We start from the raw sequence: 21,194 nt of genomic DNA, 5'->3' as shown, positions 1-21,194 counted from the left end.
TATTTTGGGGTACTTTCAAGCTATATGCTGCCGAATTTTAATAATGAAGAAGTGAACATACAAGTAAAGTATTTTGCAAACCTCAATAGTGTTACTTACATCAAACACTCGACACTACCAGGGGATTTGGACTTTGCCTATGTCAATTTTTCCAGCAGTAATATACTTTACTTCTCTACAAACACTCTTTTGCACGCACACTGTTGCACGCGCTCTATTGCACGCGCTCTGTTGCACGCACTCTGTTGCATGCACTTCTTAAATGCTCTCTGCCACACGCTCTATCATGCACTATGATTTTACATACTCTTTACCATACTACCTGTTGCACACATTTTTATGTACATCTCCTCAACATGCACCACAGCTAATGCTTACATCTCTACTGACCTTTATCCTCAACACTATCCTTTAAAATTGTACACTACATACATTACTCTTACTCCTCTCGCTACTCCTTAACGTAAAAGACACACTGCCTCTTCTTTATTCTCCTCTTTGTTTTCCTTGCTTTTTCATACTTTAAACCTAAACGTTGACAATAGCTGATGATGAGAAAGTGAGCATGCAGGTGAGAACCAATCTGCCAACTCCAATGGTGTTACTTACGTGAGGCTCTGTCAACTTTTTCTGCAATTATTTCCTTTTCCTATCCCTGTTTTCAACAGTAATTGCGCACACTCCCCACCATGCATTTTACACCATGCATTCTCCAAAACACACTCCACGCCACACACTCTTTAGCACACATTCTCATTCACACTCTCTTTTATCCACTCTCTACAGTACTCTCATTGTGTAACTTGACACATGTGGCTTAGCAAGTGTGACTTAGCGCAGGTAACTTAGCGCGTGTAACTTAGCGCATATGACAGCATGGTGCATATACTCTGTAGCACGCACTTTATTTACAGCCTCTATGGCACTCTCTGTACTACCAGCTCTTTACCACAGCCTCTCTGCCACACACTCTATGCAACACACTTTCCTACACGCTATCTTTTGGCATGCACTTTAACATACTACCTACTGTGCAAATTGTAATACACATCTCCTCTACATGCACCCTAGCTAATGCTTACAACTCTACTACCTTTATTATCCTCCTATCCTTTACTATCAGGCAAACACTACACACACTACTCTTACTGCTCTTTCTACTCCATGTATACTACATACTGTCTCTTCTTTATTCTCACTTTATTTTCCCCTACATTTTGGACACTTTCAGCCTATTTGTTGGCAATAACTAATGATGTGAAAGTGAGCATGCACATGACAACCAATCTGCACAATGCAATGGTGTTACTTATGTAAGGCACTGTCAACTTTTTGGGAAAGTTTTTCCTTTAGATAGCTCAGTGTTTTCACCATTAATAGACTATTTCTTTATGCGCCCTCTTTCCCGCCCCCTCTTTCCCGCCCCCTCTTTCCCGCCCCCTCTTTCCCGCCCCCCTCTTTCCCGCCCCCTCTTTCCCGCCCCCTCTTTCCCTGCGCCCTCTTCCCCGCGCCCTCTTCCCCGCGCCCTCTTCCCCGCGCCCTCTTCCCCGCGCCCTCTTCCCCGCACCCTCTCAATACACGTACTCTCAATAAACGTACTTTACTGCCCACAATTTTTAGCACACCTCTTAAACATCATAGCTAATGCTAGCTTTTTTTACTAGATGCATAGCCCAAACAGCACCATACATTTAGGGAAAGCACTCCATGTAGGCATCTCCACCGGAGCACCCCAGAACGCTGAAGCCCTGTAAACAAACAAAGAAACACAGTTAGTTACAAAACGTTCAATATGCCTTACCTAAGTCCCGCAAACAACACCATACTTACCAAGGAAAAGGCTCCCTGCATGCCGCTGCACCGGAACGAACCTCACTGCTGAAGACCTGTAACGAATCAGAAAAAGAAACAGTTACTTACAAGATGCCTTACCTAAGTCCCACAAACAGCACCATACTTACTGGGGAAAGCACTCCCTGCATGCTGCTGCACCGGAATGACCCAGACCGCTTAAGCTCGAGAAACAAAAAGTTAGATAAAAAGCAAGCAAACAACAAAACAGCAAAAAAACATAGAGCATTGCTTGCCATACTGCTTCAGGAAGATTTTGCCTCACAGCCATAAACATAAGCCGGAAAAGGGCAAAGATAAAATAGAAGAAACATGCCCACCAGCAAATATGGGTCAGGCTGCCCAAAAGAGAAAAGTTGCAAAAAAAGACACCCCTGATTCTCAAGAGCGTGGGGCAGGTTTGGGGAAACTTCTTCTACAATAGCTTGCTATGGAAAAGGGGAGAGAAAAGAGTCGGGCCAAAAAAAGCAATACATAGATGGCTGTGCACAATCAAATAATGTATTATTGCTTTTAAAGAACTGAGCAAAATGGAAAGTTTGCATGGAGTACTCAAATTGACGATTGAATGAAGCAGTGTGTATGTGTAGGTTTGTGTAAATGCCTGTGTGACATTGTGAAAAAGTGAATATAAAACCACATTTGGCATTAGCTGTTGATGGGGAAGTAAGCATGCACGTGCAAAACAATCGGAAAACTCGAATGGTGTTAATAACATGAGGCGCTGGCAACTTTTACGTTAAAGCAGTTGAATTTAGTAGATAGCAATATAGTTTAGTTCTCTACAAATACTCTTGACTTTGCACTGTTTACCATACAATCTTTAACATGCACTCTTTAACATGCTATATTTTACAGCATACACTCTAAAGCGCACTTTTTTAGAGACACCTCCTCTACATATATCATACTTAATGCTTACATTTAGACTACTGTTGGTCGTTAGACTCGCCTCTTTTTGATCCTTATTTTGGGGTACTTTCAAGCTATATGCTGCCGAATTTTAATAATGAAGAAGTGAACATACAAGTAAAGTATTTTGCAAACCTCAATAGTGTTACTTACATCAAACACTCGACACTACCAGGGGATTTGGACTTTGCCTATGTCAATTTTTCCAGCAGTAATATACTTTACTTCTCTACAAACACTCTTTTGCACGCACACTGTTGCACGCGCTCTATTGCACGCGCTCTGTTGCACGCACTCTGTTGCATGCACTTCTTAAATGCTCTCTGCCACACGCTCTATCATGCACTATGATTTTACATACTCTTTACCATACTACCTGTTGCACACATTTTTATGTACATCTCCTCAACATGCACCACAGCTAATGCTTACATCTCTACTGACCTTTATCCTCAACACTATCCTTTAAAATTGTACACTACATACATTACTCTTACTCCTCTCGCTACTCCTTAACGTAAAAGACACACTGCCTCTTCTTTATTCTCCTCTTTGTTTTCCTTGCTTTTTCATACTTTAAACCTAAACGTTGACAATAGCTGATGATGAGAAAGTGAGCATGCAGGTGAGAACCAATCTGCCAACTCCAATGGTGTTACTTACGTGAGGCTCTGTCAACTTTTTCTGCAATTATTTCCTTTTCCTATCCCTGTTTTCAACAGTAATTGCGCACACTCCCCACCATGCATTTTACACCATGCATTCTCCAAAACACACTCCACGCCACACACTCTTTAGCACACATTCTCATTCACACTCTCTTTTATCCACTCTCTACAGTACTCTCATTGTGTAACTTGACACATGTGGCTTAGCAAGTGTGACTTAGCGCAGGTAACTTAGCGCGTGTAACTTAGCGCATATGACAGCATGGTGCATATACTCTGTAGCACGCACTTTATTTACAGCCTCTATGGCACTCTCTGTACTACCAGCTCTTTACCACAGCCTCTCTGCCACACACTCTATGCAACACACTTTCCTACACGCTATCTTTTGGCATGCACTTTAACATACTACCTACTGTGCAAATTGTAATACACATCTCCTCTACATGCACCCTAGCTAATGCTTACAACTCTACTACCTTTATTATCCTCCTATCCTTTACTATCAGGCAAACACTACACACACTACTCTTACTGCTCTTTCTACTCCATGTATACTACATACTGTCTCTTCTTTATTCTCACTTTATTTTCCCCTACATTTTGGACACTTTCAGCCTATTTGTTGGCAATAACTAATGATGTGAAAGTGAGCATGCACATGACAACCAATCTGCACAATGCAATGGTGTTACTTATGTAAGGCACTGTCAACTTTTTGGGAAAGTTTTTCCTTTAGATAGCTCAGTGTTTTCACCATTAATAGACTATTTCTTTATGCGCCCTCTTTCCCGCCCCCTCTTTCCCGCCCCCTCTTTCCCGCCCCCTCTTTCCCGCCCCCCTCTTTCCCGCCCCCTCTTTCCCGCCCCCTCTTTCCCTGCGCCCTCTTCCCCGCGCCCTCTTCCCCGCGCCCTCTTCCCCGCGCCCTCTTCCCCGCGCCCTCTTCCCCGCACCCTCTCAATACACGTACTCTCAATAAACGTACTTTACTGCCCACAATTTTTAGCACACCTCTTAAACATCATAGCTAATGCTAGCTTTTTTTACTAGATGCATAGCCCAAACAGCACCATACATTTAGGGAAAGCACTCCATGTAGGCATCTCCACCGGAGCACCCCAGAACGCTGAAGCCCTGTAAACAAACAAAGAAACACAGTTAGTTACAAAACGTTCAATATGCCTTACCTAAGTCCCGCAAACAACACCATACTTACCAAGGAAAAGGCTCCCTGCATGCCGCTGCACCGGAACGAACCTCACTGCTGAAGACCTGTAACGAATCAGAAAAAGAAACAGTTACTTACAAGATGCCTTACCTAAGTCCCACAAACAGCACCATACTTACCGAGGGAAGCACTCCCTGCACGCCGCTGCACCGGAATGCTCCAGACCGCTTAAGCTCGAGAAACAAAAAGTTAGATAAAAAGCAAACAAACAACAAAACAGAAAAAAAAATAGAGCATTGCTTGCCATACTGATTCAGGGAGAATTTGCATCACAGCCATAAACATATGCCTGAAAAGGGCAAAGCTAAAAAAAAAGATACACGCCCACCAGCAAAGATAGGTCAGGCTGCCCAAAATAGAAAAGTAGCAAAAAAAGACGCACCTGAATTTCAAGAGCGTGGGGCATGTTTGGGGAAACAAACTTCTTCTACAATAGCTTGCTATGGAAAAGGGGAGAGAAAAGAGTCGGGCCAAAAAAAAGCAATACATAGATGGCTGTGCACAATCAAATGTATTATTGCTTTTAAAGAACTGAGCAAAATGGAAGGTTTGCATGGAGTACTCAAATTGACAATTGAAAGGAGCAGTGTGTAAGTGTAGATGTGTATAAATGCCTGTGTGACATCGTGAAAAAGTGAATATAAAACCACATTTGACATTAGCTGTTGATGGGGAAGTAAGCATGCACATGTAAAACAATCAGAAAACTCCAATGGTGTTAATAACATGAGGCGCTGGGAAATTTTAGGTTAAAGCTGTTGAATTTATTAGATAGCAATATAGTTTAGTTCTCTACAAACACTCTTTACTTTGCACTATTTACCATGCAGTCTTTACCATGCAATCTTTAGCATGCACTCTTTAACATGCAATATTTTACAGCATACACTCTAAAGTGCACTTTTTTAGATACACCTCCGCCACATATATCATACTTAATGCTTGCATTTCTACTACTGTTGGTCGTTACACTCGCCTCTTTTTGATCCTTATTTTGAAAGACTTTCAGGCTATATGCTGCCAAAAATTAATAATGAAGAAGTGAACATACAAGCAATAAGTATTCTGCAAACCCCAATAGTGTTACTTACATAAAACACTCAACACTACCAGGGAATTTGGACTTTGCCTATGTCAATGTTTCCAACAGTAATATACTTTACTTCTCTACAAACACTCTTTGCCATGCGCTCCGCTGCATGCATGCTGTTGCATGCGCTTTATTGCACGCGCTCTGTTGCACGCACTCTGTTGCATGCACTTCTGAAATGCTCTCTGCCACACACTCTCTCATGCACTATGATTATACATAATCTTTACCATACTACCTGTTGCACACATTTTTATGTACATCTTCTCAACATGCACCACAGCTAATGCTTACATCTCTACTGCCTTTATCCTCACTACTATCCTTTAAAATTGTACACTACATACATTACTCTTACTCCTCTCGCTACTCCTTGACGTATAAGACACACTGCCTCTTCTTTATTCTCCTCTTTGTTTTCCTTGCTTTTTCATACTTTAAACCTATAAGTTGACAATAGCTGATGATGAGAAAGTGAGCATGCAGGTGAGAACCAATCTGCGAACTCCAATGGTGTTACTTACGTGAGGCTCTGTCAACTTTTTCTCAAAGTTTTTCAGTTTCCTATCCCTGTTTTCAACTGTAATAGCACACACTGCCCACAATGCTTTTTACACCATGCATTCTCCATTACACATTCTGTACCACACACTCTTTAGCGCACATTCTCATTCACAATCTCTTCCATCTACTCTTTACAGCACACACATTCTGTGACTTCACACATGTGGCATGACACGTGTTACTTTGCGCCTCTGCCTTAGCCCCTGTACCTTAGCGCATGCGCCATTATGTTGCATAATTCCGTGCTGCAGACTACCATGGGATGAATTACGTGAAGCACTGCCAACTTTTCTTGCCTTTGTTTTTGTACCATACTGTTTCTCTTTTTTCAGACAACTATTTAAATATTTTACTCTGAGAAAAACACTCTACTACTCTTTTCTTCACATTCTGCTACACATTCTCTATGTACACTTTATTGGCTACACATTGTCTACACTATACTACATTTCACAACACTTTTTCTACCATACTCGACAGAAACCTTACGCTACAAACCATCTCCGTATTATTACATCTGTATTACTCTTTTGAATAAAATTTCTACTTGTGTTTTTCCTCTATTACATCTACCAACTTTATGAGCCATGCAAAACTTTTCACAGTACTAAATCGAACTTTAGTAAAAATGATTTCTTAATTTCGTTACTATTGACAACTTACTGTATATTACTATGCTAAATCAACATTAATACTTGTTTTTATTCTTCCATAGATAACTGTGAGAAGTTGCTCATTCTTTTTCAAGGCATCAAGGTGAAAGTATCTTAATTTATTGTTGATACATCAGCCTATGGTGAAAACAAATTAGTAGGGATCATTAGAATATATATATATTTTTTTAGAAACATACTCATTGTTTTCAGCATGCATAACCTCTGTTTGCGATAGCTATAGGCTGTTGAGAAAGTCTACTGCTTACAAATCCGTAAATATCATTCACAGGCTATTTAATAAACACTGAGCTTTGCTTAAAGCAGAACATTCGTGGAAACACTACAAGCGTATAGAAACACACACCAAATGCATGCTTAGAAAACACTTCTATTCATTTTAGAATCCTATGCATATAGCATAAATTGAATACAGTATACATCTAACCTATCTTACACAAATTAGTTTGCTGAACAGCATCTATTTATTACTTACTATTATTAGCAGCACAAGGAAAGTTGCATCAAAGTTGTCTACTTATACAAATAAATAGTAACTACTCAGAAAAGTTAGAAGGTGTATATAAATTTTAATATATGCTAGTTAGCATTATACTTGTATATAAGCATACAGATATATAGTCAATACAAGAAACTTACAACACTAAAATACAGCATCAAAAGAACGCTACAATACAAACCTATAATAGGTAGTTTAATACCGGCAGTTTATTTGAACATTATTTTTGTGTCGCTATTAATATCATGGAAATACTGCAGGCAGCTTATCATCAAGGGCATAACACATTTTCTCCTACTTCACGGGGCAAACAATGTTTGCCAAACAGCACATTTGCAATCATACACAATAGCTACAAACCTGCTAATACATGGACTGTAGAAGATTTACATGCCATTATGGACTTAGGGGATGCTTTATATATAGATATGCAATCCATAAATCAAGAACAGCTTATGCATCCTGATGATTTACCAAATTATATCCAACACAATGACACTATCTATTCGCTTAAGCTTAAACAACCTTCTTATGGGGATATACTGAAACAGTTTGACCCATCTTCGCCAAATATGCAAACAGTATTGAGAGCTGCACTCAATTTGCATTGCGGTGTTTTACTTTGCATGGATATGTATGTTATAGCTATTATGCACAGTGAAAATTCATACTTTGTATTTGACTTGCATAGCCGCGACAGCACAGGAATGCCTCACCCAAATGGGACATGTATTACCATACAAATATCATTTGAAGGGCTTATACAGTACATAACAAATCTGGCATATAGTCTAAAGCGACCCAATAGTAATTACTTACCATATGAATGAACTCCAATAGATATAATTACAATTAAAAAAGATTCACTACATAAGGCAATGCTCATAGCAGAAAAAAATGCAAGTGCCATATTACACAAGCATATTTATGTGCATTCTACTAAAGCATGTACAGATTTATTCACACACACATTAAAAACTCGCATAGAAAATGAAAGAGATTGCCTCCAAAGATCAAAGGCAGGTACTCTACAGACCTATTTCCCTCCTCCCTTACCTGGGAAAAATTCTAGAGACCTATGTCACCCGCTGCCTGAGCTCATTCATAGAGGAATCTTCCTTCTTGGACTCTCAGCAGGCGGGTTTCAGACCCCTCCACTCCACCGAGGCGGTCATAGTAGCAGTCATGGACACCCTTAGGAGGGGTGCCGACAATAACACCTCTCAGGCCCTTGTCCTTCTGGATCTCTCGGCGGCTTTCGACACGGTCGATCATACCATCTTGATCGACCGTGTCCATAATGCCGGAATCCAGGGAGTGGCCCTTGACTGGCTCAGATCCTTCCTTCACATGCGATCACAGTCCGTCCATCTCTCTTCTTTTTCTGCACCCTATACTTCCCTCCCTTGCGGCGTCCCACAGGGCTCTGCATTATCCCCTCTTCTTTTTAACTTGTACCTCCAACCCCTCCTAGCCTCCCTCCGCAACTCCCCAGTCACAATCTTTAACTATGCTGACGACCTTCAGTTAATCTTTTCTATAGATTCTTCCCCTTCCTCCCGTCTTAATTTCCAGTCTACTATGATGTCCATCGCGGAATGGATGTATCATAGTCACTTGAAGTTGAACCCTACCAAGACTGAGCTTGTCTTGGTAGGTGGCTCCAATCACCCATGGAACTCCTCATTCTGGCCTTCATCTTTGGGGACCGCACCCGCTCCTGTGCGCTCAGTCAAAAGCCTGGGGGTGATCATCTCGGATGACCTTTCGATGAAGCCTCATATCAACTCGGTCACCTCAGCCTGTTTTTTCCATCTCAGGCGGATTCGTAAGATCAGTAGATTTCTCACTAAAGAAGCCCTGACCCTTGTTGTTATGGCACTCATCACCTCCAGGCTCGACTACGCCAACATGCTGTACGCGGGCATCCCTGCTTGTTCCTTCACCGATTACAGCTGGTGCAGAATCAGGCTGCCCGCCTGATCTTCCACCAGCCCAAATATCGGCATGTTACTCCCCTCCTTCACAGTCTGCATTGGCTTCCCATTTCCAAACGTTGCATTTTCAAATTGGCATGCTCTACCTTCAAGGCCCTTTCAGACGCAGCCCCGATCTTTATTTCCTCAAGCCTGTCCCGTTACATCCCTCCTAGAGCTCTCCGATCTGCTTCTCTCAATCTCCTTGAGACCCCTAAGTATAAAAGGAAAAAACACGGTGGCCTATCCTTTTCTGTCCTGGCTCCCTCCACCTGGAACTCTCTGCCATCTTCACTTCGTATTTGCCCTAAGTACGACTGCTTCCGCAGACTTCTAAAGACCCTGCTTTTCCAATCTGCATACGACTAACTCTCTCATCCTGGCTCATTGTTACCTGTCATTCAGCGCCAAGAAACCGATGGTGAAAGTGCGCGGTATAAATATTTTAACATAACATAACATAACATAACTCTTGGACATACACAACAGCCATCAGCATCATTAGCTACTACTCAGCATATTCCCCCCTCAAAAAATTCCATTGTGCCTATAACAACTGCACAACTGACGCTACCTACCTGCACTAGCATAGATACAACAGAATATGCAAGTAACTCACATAATACTCCGACATACGCAAATATACTCACAAATACACTTAGACACAACACAAGAGTCACGAGTTGTGATACAAAAAACATACATACACAAAACATCACAGGCTCAACAAGTGATTTGCATACTAACGCATATACACAAAGCTCCCATCCTACAAACAGACCTAACACTCAGGGTAACAAAATACTTAGCCCAAAAAGTAACACCAATACTATATTGTCCAAAATGCATATTAACATCAAGAACAACATAGAACAAACTTTTTGGCCACAAACACAACAACATATAAATGTCGTAAATAGTACAGACAAACAGCAAACACAAACAAATCTTACACTACCATCAAGGTGTACACAATCTATACAAAATAGTCTATTTGCTATTCTACATAACTACTGTAAACCCGCACATAGTTGGGATAGTCAAGACTTGCAATCTATTATGGGACTTGGAAATGCGCTATATATTGAAATGCAGTCTGTTAATAAAGAAAATTGTATGCAGCCACAATATTTACCCAATTACATAGAGCACAATAGCATTATATATGCAATTAAGCAAAACAAGAGCTTCACGATGGAGGAGAAGCAAACAGAAATGCAAAATGCCAGGCTTTTGAGAACCCTTACTTCAATGAATTTTAACAATGGTATATTGATTTGTTTTAATGCATATACTATTTCAATATTCAAAACTATTCATGCATACTTTGTATTTAATTCAAATAGCCAAAATGAGGAATTAATACCTCCTGCTAAGGGGACCTCTATTGCTTTACAAATCAAATCACCTGAGCAGGTTATTGATTACATCAGAACGTTGGCTCTCCAGAACAAAGTACCAAATTCATTAAGTATTACTTTATACTTCACTCCAGTTACAGTACGCAAAATTAGCAAATTGTCACTTAAGGCAACACAAAGAAAACATAGAGAGAAAAAAGTTACACCTATAAGAGACATGTATATCCATACTACTAAGGTAACTCTACATGCCTCTATACATATCACACCTATAGAGTTACAACTAGAAAATACACTTACAGAAACACTCAACAGCGATAGGCAAATGCATACAGAGAATTCCACAACCACAAGTCATATTGAATCTATCATAGCTATTAACAATCCCAATGCAATAACAAGCACATTTACACCTAATGCTGGGATTCACAATGAACCAAATGCAATAGAAGTACAACCAAATAACTGTAACAGAAAAAGATTGCATGCACAAGAAACAGAAAATACACTTAATGCCACAAATATAACATCTTTGACAAATGCCACAATTAGTACTTTCCATGCACAAATTAAATATGGCCCAGAGTATGCTTGCACTATTTGCAATCAGTTATGGCATAAACAAAGTTTGCAAACAACACACAAGTTAAAAAAAAGGGCTAAATTCATTGAATGTAACATTAGTAAATATCAAACAGAAGATATATGCCGGACATGTTACAAATATATTGCCAAGGACAAAATACCACCATGTTCTTTCTATAATGGGATGACATTTCCTGATATCCCACCTGAATTACACTTGCATAATTTAGAAGAGAGATTAGTATCGCCAAGAATACCTTTTTTACAAATTAGAACGCAGCCGCGAGGCTTCCAAAAATCTCTCTCAGGTGCAGTAGTTAACGTCCCTGCCGATGTTATGACAACTGTTACTGTTTTACCAAGACAAATTAATGATAACATGACGATTCCAATAAAATTAAAACGCAAATTAAGCTATAAATCCTATACCCATTTCGAAAATGTAAGGCCAAACAAAGTAAAGCGTGCAGCTCTATATTTAGCAACTACTAGCAGTATGTTCCAAGAATATGGAGTCACTGTTAATAAAGATTGGGAATATACACCAGATAATATGCCACCTTGTAATGACACTTCTGATGCAAACAATACGTCAGATTCCTCAGACAACATTGCAGCTGGGAATTTAGATACTATGCTAACTAATGAAACTATATCTACAGAAAGCATTAACATTATTAACTTAGCACCTGCAGAATATAACACACCAAGGGGTCTATATGAAGACAAAGATTCTGAATATTTAGCTTTCCCCACTATTTTTTGTGGAAAGCGAAGGCCAACAAACAAAGAAACAGTATAAGTAACAAGGGGACCCGGTAAGGTAGCTAAAGACCACGGGTAACTTCGTATTTTCATTAACAAACAAAGAAAGGCATGTACCAATACATTACAGTACAATATGTCAATGGGAATTAAGAAGTTATGATTTAAGAGAAGTCCATGACAAATGTTTTCTTCAAATTGAAAAAGTTGCATATTAAGCAAATACAGAGCAAAATATACATCTCACTTAGAAAATATTTTAACAATGGTAACATTATTACAGCAAAAGACATCAAACAAAAATTAGATAGCATGTTCCAATTTAATGAGGGATATAAAATACTAAAAACAATACGTAGCTCACCACCATATTGGGAGCAATGCAAAAAAGACTTATTTGCTATGATAAGACAATTAGGGATACCAACATTTTTTTTAACATTATCAGCAGCAGAAACTAAATGGTATCATTTAATCAACATACTATTACTGACTGAGAAAAAAAAAGAATGTACAGAAGAAGAATTCAAAAATATGTCATGGGAGGAAAAATGCAAATTAATACAGAGGAATCCCATTACTTGTGCCCGACATTTTGACTTTCAAGTTAGGAAATTCTTTAATTGTATATCACTGCATAAAAGTAACCCAATTGGCAAGGTGATAGATTACTTTTATAGAGTAGAATTTCAACAAAGAGGATCACCACATATACATGCAATAATATGGATTGAAAGAGCTCCACAGTATGAAACTTCAGAAGTTACTACTGTTACAGCTTTTATAGATAAATATATAACCTGTGCAAAAAAAAAAGATACAAATATCGGGCCTTTATTGCCCCTACAAAAGCATGGACATACCAAAAATTGTCGTATTAAACATAAAAGAACATGCAAATACCAGTACCCAAAATATCCAATGCCAGAAACTTTTATACTGGAACCATTACCACTAGACAAAACTGATCAAGAGCTCTTACAGAAAATCGAACTAATCCACCTAACTATGAACACGCAAGAGTTCTCAAATTATTCCTTTGATCAGTTTTTAGATACGATGCAACTAGATCTAAGTCAATATGTTATATGTATACGCTGCATTATAGAAAAAAATACAATTTTCCTAAAAAGAACACCAGCGGAATGCTTTATTAATAACTACAATACGACAATTTTACAAGCATGGCAAGCAAACATTGATATACAATACATCTTAGACGCATATGCATGTGCCGTATATATAGTATCATATATTAGTAAATCACAGCGTGGAATGAGCAAGTTGATTGCACAAGCAGCAAAAGAAGTTTATCACAATCCAAGCATAAAACAGCAGCTTAAGAATATAGGTAACAAATTCCTAAACTGTACAGAAATAAGCGCGCAAGAAGCAGCCTATCTTATACTTCAAATTCCTTTACGCAAAAGTTCTAGATCGTATGTTTTCATTAATACAAGCCCTCCAGAAAAGCGTACCTACTTATTAAAAGACATTGAGACTATAAATTTGTTACCTGATACATCCAATCAAATACAATATGATAATGTAATAGTAAAGTACAGCAAACATCCTACAGATTTGGAAACGTGTACATTAGCTGACTATGCATCTATGTATCATGGAAATCATAAAAATAGAAAGCAGAAAAATGCAACAGACCATGATAATTTCCTCACCGAAGACAACTTTTATAGCTCGGATGAGGAAGAACTTGAAATTAATATACCAAATGAAACTGCAGAAACAGATTATACAAAGCGTCAAAAACAAAAAATAATTCGCTATTGCAGATTTAATAAAAAAAATGACCCTGAAAATTATTACAGAGAATTGCTAATGCTTTATTATCCCTGGAGAGTAGAAAATCAAATTATTGGTACTAAAGAAACATATTATGAAAAATACCTAGAACTTCAAAATATAATTGACGCTAATCATACTAAGTATAATAGGCATAATACCCCTTTAACACCTAATGCCAATGGAGACTGTACATTGGACGCATTACTTATACCTCCAATGGATATAGAAACCGACGAAAACATTTGTCCTGAAGTTCAAGCAAATGAACCACTATTATATGACTTGTCATTTGATTTAGGCATTAGAAGTACAAGTACTGATGAACTTTTAACCAATAATATAATGCCAGATGACCAATATCACAGTTTGATGCAAAATCTTACAAATGAGCAACTTAACTTTATATACCATCACTTGCATTGGATAAAAACCAAAGAAACACCTTGCTATACGTTTTGCACAGGTGGTGCAGGAGTAGGCAAAAGCTTCCTTATTACAGCCCTTTACCAAACATTACTACGCTATTACAATACCAAAGCAGGAGAAAATCCTGATAACATTTATGTATTGCTTACAGCTCCAACAGGCAAAGCAGCACATAACATACATGGTAAAACGCTACATAGTACATTCAAAATACCAGTTTCGCAATCGCTAACTCATAAACCACTCACTCATGAGAACAGGAGTGCACTTTAAAATGAATTATTGCATCTTAAATTGCTAATAATTGATGAAATATCTATGGTAGGGGCAAATCTTTTCAATTTTATACATAACAGGTTGCAGGAAATTAAAATGTCCAAACTCCCTTTTGGTGGAATATCCATATTAGCTATTGGAGATTTTTATCAGTTAAAACCAGTATTTGACACATACATATTTGAAAATTCTAGACATTCATACAGACCAGTAAGTACAAATTTATGGCAAACACACTTTAAGTTGTTTGAATTAACAAAAATTATGAGACAGCTAAACGACTTACCATTTGCTCAATTACTAAATAGAATAAGAGAAGGAAAACAAACTAATGCCGATATTATACAAATACAAACACGCGAGCTAGACCCACCCCAAAACATTACCAAAACCATCCCTTATATAATGGCAACAAACAAAGAGGTTAATAATATTAATAATGAAGTTTTGTTACAACATATAACAAAATACCCTGTAAACACATCAACCGCAATAGATACAGTTGCATCTGACCTAAGCGAAATTGTAAAAAAAAAATACTAATGCAATTACCTGCAGATGCAACTAAGACCATGGGCCTGCCATTTATATTGCATATTGCATTAAAATTACGATACGATCTAACATGCAATATCAATGTTAACGATGGCTTAACAAATGGTGCAACTGGTATAGTTGAATTAGTAGAAACTATCAATAGCATTCCAAATGTGATATGGATTCTTTTTGATAAAGAAAAGGTTGGCAAATTAACAAGACAGGAAAATAGGCACATATATCACAATAACATTTCACCTCATTGGACACCAATTCATGTTATCTCTAGACATTTTCAATTTACACAAAAATTTATAACAATAATACGCAAGCAATTCCCACTACGCCAATCATCTGCACGTACTATACATAGAACACAAGGAGAAACTATTGAACCACTTTACATCCATTTTAACAATAGTAAAATACATCATTTGCATTATGTTGCTTTAAGCAGAGCAAAATCATTAGAAAACATATATATTAAAAACTTTCAGCAAGACAAAATAGTTGTCCACCCAAAGGTTCATGAAGAAATGGCCCGCTTAAGGACAGATATGCTATTAGAAATATCAGTACCACAATTATGTGATTATCTGCTAAACTTTAATATTATTGTACACAACATACGTTCACTACAAAAAAATCACAAAGCTATACAAGCCGACACAAATATCATGAATACAGATATTATATGTCTCAATGAAATAAACACAACTAGGGAAGGGAACAGTAATTCATTATATATTGACCACTATCATCTGATGCTATTTGATAAATTCCATAATCAAAATACCAAGCATGGGATTGCTATTTATTACAAAAAAAATATTTGCCTTTTGCCAATTTATGAAACACAGCACGAAATTGTCATTTTACATTTTACTTTAATTATAAAGAATTGTGATTACTTATTTGTGATAATATACAAACCACCACATGTACAACTACAAAAACTTTTTCAAGTATTGACTAGCGTATTGGGCTTTTACCCAAACTACAAATATATAATAATGGACGACTTCAACATAGATTTAGCACAAGTATCGCATAATGCAACACTACTTTTAGAATACATGCAAAACCGATTTCAATGTCACCAAAAAATACAAAACTACACAACAGACTACAATTCAACCTTAGACCATATATATGTTAATGAAGAGGTAACTCACTTTGGTATACTAGAGTCCTACTATAGCGATCACAAAGCATTATGGGTAGCTATTTAATAAGCTGAAATTATCAATTGGTATGTTATTTTGCTTTAGAAATTTGCTTTCTTTACATGCTATATTCAGAAGGTCTACTTACATTATTTGTCTCGTTGCAGATGATTTCTATACAAGAAATTAAGGAAACCAAACACGAGGAAAGCAAACCGTATCAGAAAGCAATACGAGCAAACATAGTAAAATGCTCTGCAAAAACACATTACAAAAACGCTAAGCAAGAAAATAAGATTTTATTCCATATTGCTCATGCTGATGAAAGTGGGTCAATTAAAGGAACTTGCTACAATGATGATTTTTTCAAGCTAACAAAAGAAGGGAATGGAATTATAATTCGGAATTTTATAAACAAGAACAATGTCATCATCTTAACGAAACAAACAAAGATTTCAAGAATGCCACCATTAACAATCCCGGAAACAATAACCCAAGAAGCAGTATATTTGCTACAGCCGCCTGCACCCCCAGTTTCTCCAATAAAAACAATAAGGAAAGCAAATTTACGGTCATTGATGAGCATATTAGGGGCAATATCTGAGGTATGTATCATAAAAAAAAGGTGCATATTAGCAATTGCATGTAGTAGTCAGTAAACTTACATACTGTCAGCAACACTATCTGCCACACACACTTTGTAATAGCACTCTTCAAACCACTATAACATACATTCTATAACACATTTAGTAACTCCAACTCTTTAAAACACACACTAATAGCAGCACACTTTACTATAAACTATATACAACACTCACTACAACACACATGCTATCTACAAACATTTCAAGTAATAGCTGTTACTTACTCCTTTTACACACACCACAATGTTACATATAGTTAAAAACTAACACTCTCTATCTCATTCATTGCTACATAAACTTTGCCAATACTCTCTAGTACAATCTACTACAAGCATACAACAATGTTTTATGAAAAAATACCATCTGAAGGCTATATTTAGGACTAATCGATGTAGAAAATCAAATAGAATACACAACGTTGCTGCTAATAGCACTATACTTACTGCACAACACATACAATATCCTAGCAACTCTACTCGCTCAATTTATAATATAAATTATATTTAACTAATATAATTTACGAAAAAAATGTACCAATCTGTAAAAATACACGTCGGACACTAAATGCACTGTTAAGTGTTGATTACATGGAACAGTCCCACCAGTTTCAAACATATGTAAAGTATTTTTACTATTTATTTGCAACACTTGTAAAATTGATAGCTATACAGAATATCATCATCTACTCTTTTATGTGCACTCTCCTACAAATTATATCATGTATATACTTCCATACAAAAGTCTCTACCGCACACTCTCTAACATACACACTGTAGCACACACTATTACACAACAAATACACAACACCAATCAACAAACTTTTCATTCGCATGTTCTCTCCAATAAACAAAGATACAGCACAAGTGTATACTATCTATGCAAGAACCAATAACAATGATTGTTTATCAAATTTAACAGGAGGAAGAAACAAAAACTGTATTCATTGGAGGACAAGAAACAAAACTAAAATCAATAACAGTCAACGATGCAACAGACTCAGTGAAAATAACACTGTGGAGAGACGCGGCGGACTTTCCCATCGAACTTGGGAGCTACATCAAAATAACCCATTTAACAGTGCATGAATTTAACAACGAAAAAATATTGAATTCTACTCGAAATACACAATTGCAAGTAAGTACAAAGTAAAAAAAAAGATGCTAAAAACAAAAAATGCATTCTTTACAAAGAACTTACTTACACATCTAGAACACAACACTAATTAAATTCACCATTTTTATATCACACGTAGTAACATCAGTTGCTCTTTTTTCAACATACAATTTGTAATTCTACACATAACTCTCATACACATAGATAAAACACCAAAATACTATATCACCTTTACATACATGCATATACATATCTCAAACAACTTTTCTGTTTACCTTTCCTACAGCTCAACACCTAACGACAAACTGCAAAACATGTAGGGAAATACATTGCAAATCATACTACACCTTTAGGTCTAATAATTTTGCACACATTTTAAAATGCTAGTCCATAACCATGCCATAGTAACTATTTTAGTCCATATCTATACCTTACCTACTAACACATGCAAACATAAAATAGCTTACTTTATATATAGCACTAACTTTCTATCAGAATAGCACCAAAATCATACATTACTACATCTCAAGCAAAGCAACATCCAACTCTCTATCTATGTCTATATTTACCTTTTTGGAATACATACTAATAAAAAACTGCCTTAAATGCACTTTTTTGTTTTTACATTACCTATTACTTAACTTCTAGTTTATTTGCACTCTCTCACTACTTTCCTCTGCATATTCAAATTCTATTGCAAAGTTTTCACATAATGCGCTACACAAACATACATTTCTATAAATATCTGTCACCTTTAGATCATCTTGCTTTACATTTAGAAACACTCTGCATCAAAAAAAATACAACACCTCCTTCATAAATTCCATAAGTACTAACACATAAGTACGCACTTTGGGTCTTTGCCTTTAACTAAATATACACACATTCTCCCAACCTCGCAGAACAAATGCAATTCACAGTAAAATCTTGAATAACTTCCTTCAGCATCTATAGAAATTTTGTATTTCTCTCAAAAGCACGTTAAAAAATAGCAACAAAAAAAAGCATATACAGTAAAAAATGGGTTTCGTAACAAATGTTTTTTTCTTTTTGCAGAAAATTGAGCCACCCCAAGAACAACTGCAAATAACAATATATGGACTCGAAAATACCACTCAGGAAAAAAGCACCATCACCATACAAATTAAAGATAATGAACATTTAAAATCTGTACAAATAAGCAATACGCTTTTAATGGACCACCTACATATTCCAGCAGATATTGAGGACTTTGCAGAGGCTCTTATGCCACACCTACCGAAAACACTAAATATAATATTTAAAAATGAACACATTATCGAAATTCTAGACAAAGATTAAATTATGCAATAAGCAAAAAAAAACTGTTTTTGTAACTTTGAATAAAATGAATAAATACAAAATAAATATTTTAGTTAATAAAAATCTCAAATGACATTTGGCTTACTGTTTATTTTTTCAAAGAAATAATAATGTTTGATATGTACTTGCATGTATTTATGTGCACCATTCGGATAAATAATTACACAATGACTTATGTATACATTTTGCAAGAATTGGGTACTAGTATTACAAAAAAAATAAAAAATCTCTATAATTTCTCAATATTACTTACTGCACTCTGCTAAGAATACTTACTCCTCCATTTAGAATATAGAACTTCCTATTCAAACCTTTCTCTTTCTCTTCACAACTATTACTCATGTAATAGTACACTATCTAAACACTAGCTCACCCAACAATACTACTATTGTTAAAGTTACAGCTATTCGCATTGCTCATGACATTTTGGTTTGCTTTTCTTTATAAAACATTTAAAAAAAAACATTAGTATTTACTGTATCAATAGCTTACTCAATATGTGTGTAGGTAATTCTGTGTGTAGGTGCAAAGGCAATAGATGTCGCATTTAAGACAGATTAAGGTATTGACATTGGAAATAACAATACCTTTTGTTTAAATGTTTTAAAAACAAAAACTTAACCAAAAAAAATGTCATAGACAATGCCAATAGCTCTAACTTTACCAATGCCGAGACCATTGCATTGTAAATGCTTGTTAATTGTAGGGAAGTATTCAGAAACTGTTGGAGAGATCGAGCAAGCGCTATCCATTGTTGGCATAGCCATGTCTCCCTGCTCATCTTTGGGGATTGCTCCTGTGAGAGCATTTCAGGTTGCATTTCTATGGCTAGCCCACCCACGCTACTACTCGGAGCCGAGCGTCTTGGAAGATTCAGGTATCGGCGCGCTTTGCATGAGCCCCAGTTTCGTTACAGCTGGACACATTTGTTTTTGTCAGGCATGGGGAGATCCAGTGACCCGCCTAGAATCGCGGGATGTCGAGCGTGGTTGCCGGGACTCGAACCCTGCTCCCCCGCTTCGGGGTCGGTAGCCCCAACCATAAGGCTACATCCTCTCTTTGTTCTATGCTCTGGGAGAGGGGGGGTGGGGGAGGGGGGTCATTTACCATTTTGCTTAAGATGGCTGCGTCTCTATTTTGTAAATTGAAACAGCCGTAAACAAGATTCGCGCAGCCCCGTTTCTTACCTCCTTTGTCTTTTTTTTCCATGATGGCTACAGGGGCACTGCCGCCCGCACCGACCTTCGTCCTCTTGGGGGCACCGCCGCCCGTACCGACCACCGCATGGTTTGTGACCTTGCCGGCTGGCCCTTATGTGCTCCAGCTGCATGCGCAAAGCCTGCCAGCCACCCCGGATGACGTTCTTGTGAGCACCGCCGCCCTGGCTTCCTCGATCGCCAGGCCCAACTGCTGGTCGTCGACCCCTGACCTCTTGGACCCAGGTTCCCGACGGGTGTAGCCTGAATATCATCGCCGCTCCCGATGCCGTCTTGCTGTTCGCAGCAGCAATTCAATTCCTTTTTCTAATGTGCAAGGAAGGGGTATGTGCCTGTCTGGGCCTGTTGCCCCTTATTTAACCCCCCCCTTTCCTCGTCAGCTCGCTCCCAGATTGGGGGGATTCGCTCTTGCTCTGGGGCGACCAATCCTGGTCGACCCCTTTGCGCAGGCTATTTAACTTTGCGGGGGAGGGGCATCCCGCCTAAGGCTGGCGT

General features: G+C 37.7%; 1 protein-coding gene across 1 annotated transcript in view; it reads left to right on the top strand.

The window, feature by feature from the left end:
- The window catches only part of LOC146821021 (uncharacterized), a 35,051-nt gene extending 15,590 nt beyond the window's left edge, over positions 1-19,461 (top strand). Inside the window, exons 5-8 of the mRNA XM_085609785.1 lie at positions 7,029-7,069; positions 16,552-16,989; positions 17,947-18,162; positions 19,198-19,461. Of these exons, the coding sequence (XP_085465911.1) occupies positions 16,552-16,989; positions 17,947-18,162; positions 19,198-19,461 (918 nt within the window). The 5' untranslated portion in view covers positions 7,029-7,069. The remainder of the gene's footprint in view (positions 1-7,028; positions 7,070-16,551; positions 16,990-17,946; positions 18,163-19,197) is intronic.
- The last annotated feature ends 1,733 nt before the right edge of the window (positions 19,462-21,194 follow it).

Source organism: Triturus cristatus, chromosome 6 (assembly GCF_964204655.1).
Source record: "Triturus cristatus chromosome 6, aTriCri1.1, whole genome shotgun sequence".
Classification (NCBI taxonomy): Eukaryota; Metazoa; Chordata; class Amphibia; order Caudata; family Salamandridae; genus Triturus; species Triturus cristatus.
The sequence above is the reverse complement of the archived record's forward strand: the minus strand, read 5'-3'. Positions and strand labels throughout refer to the sequence as shown.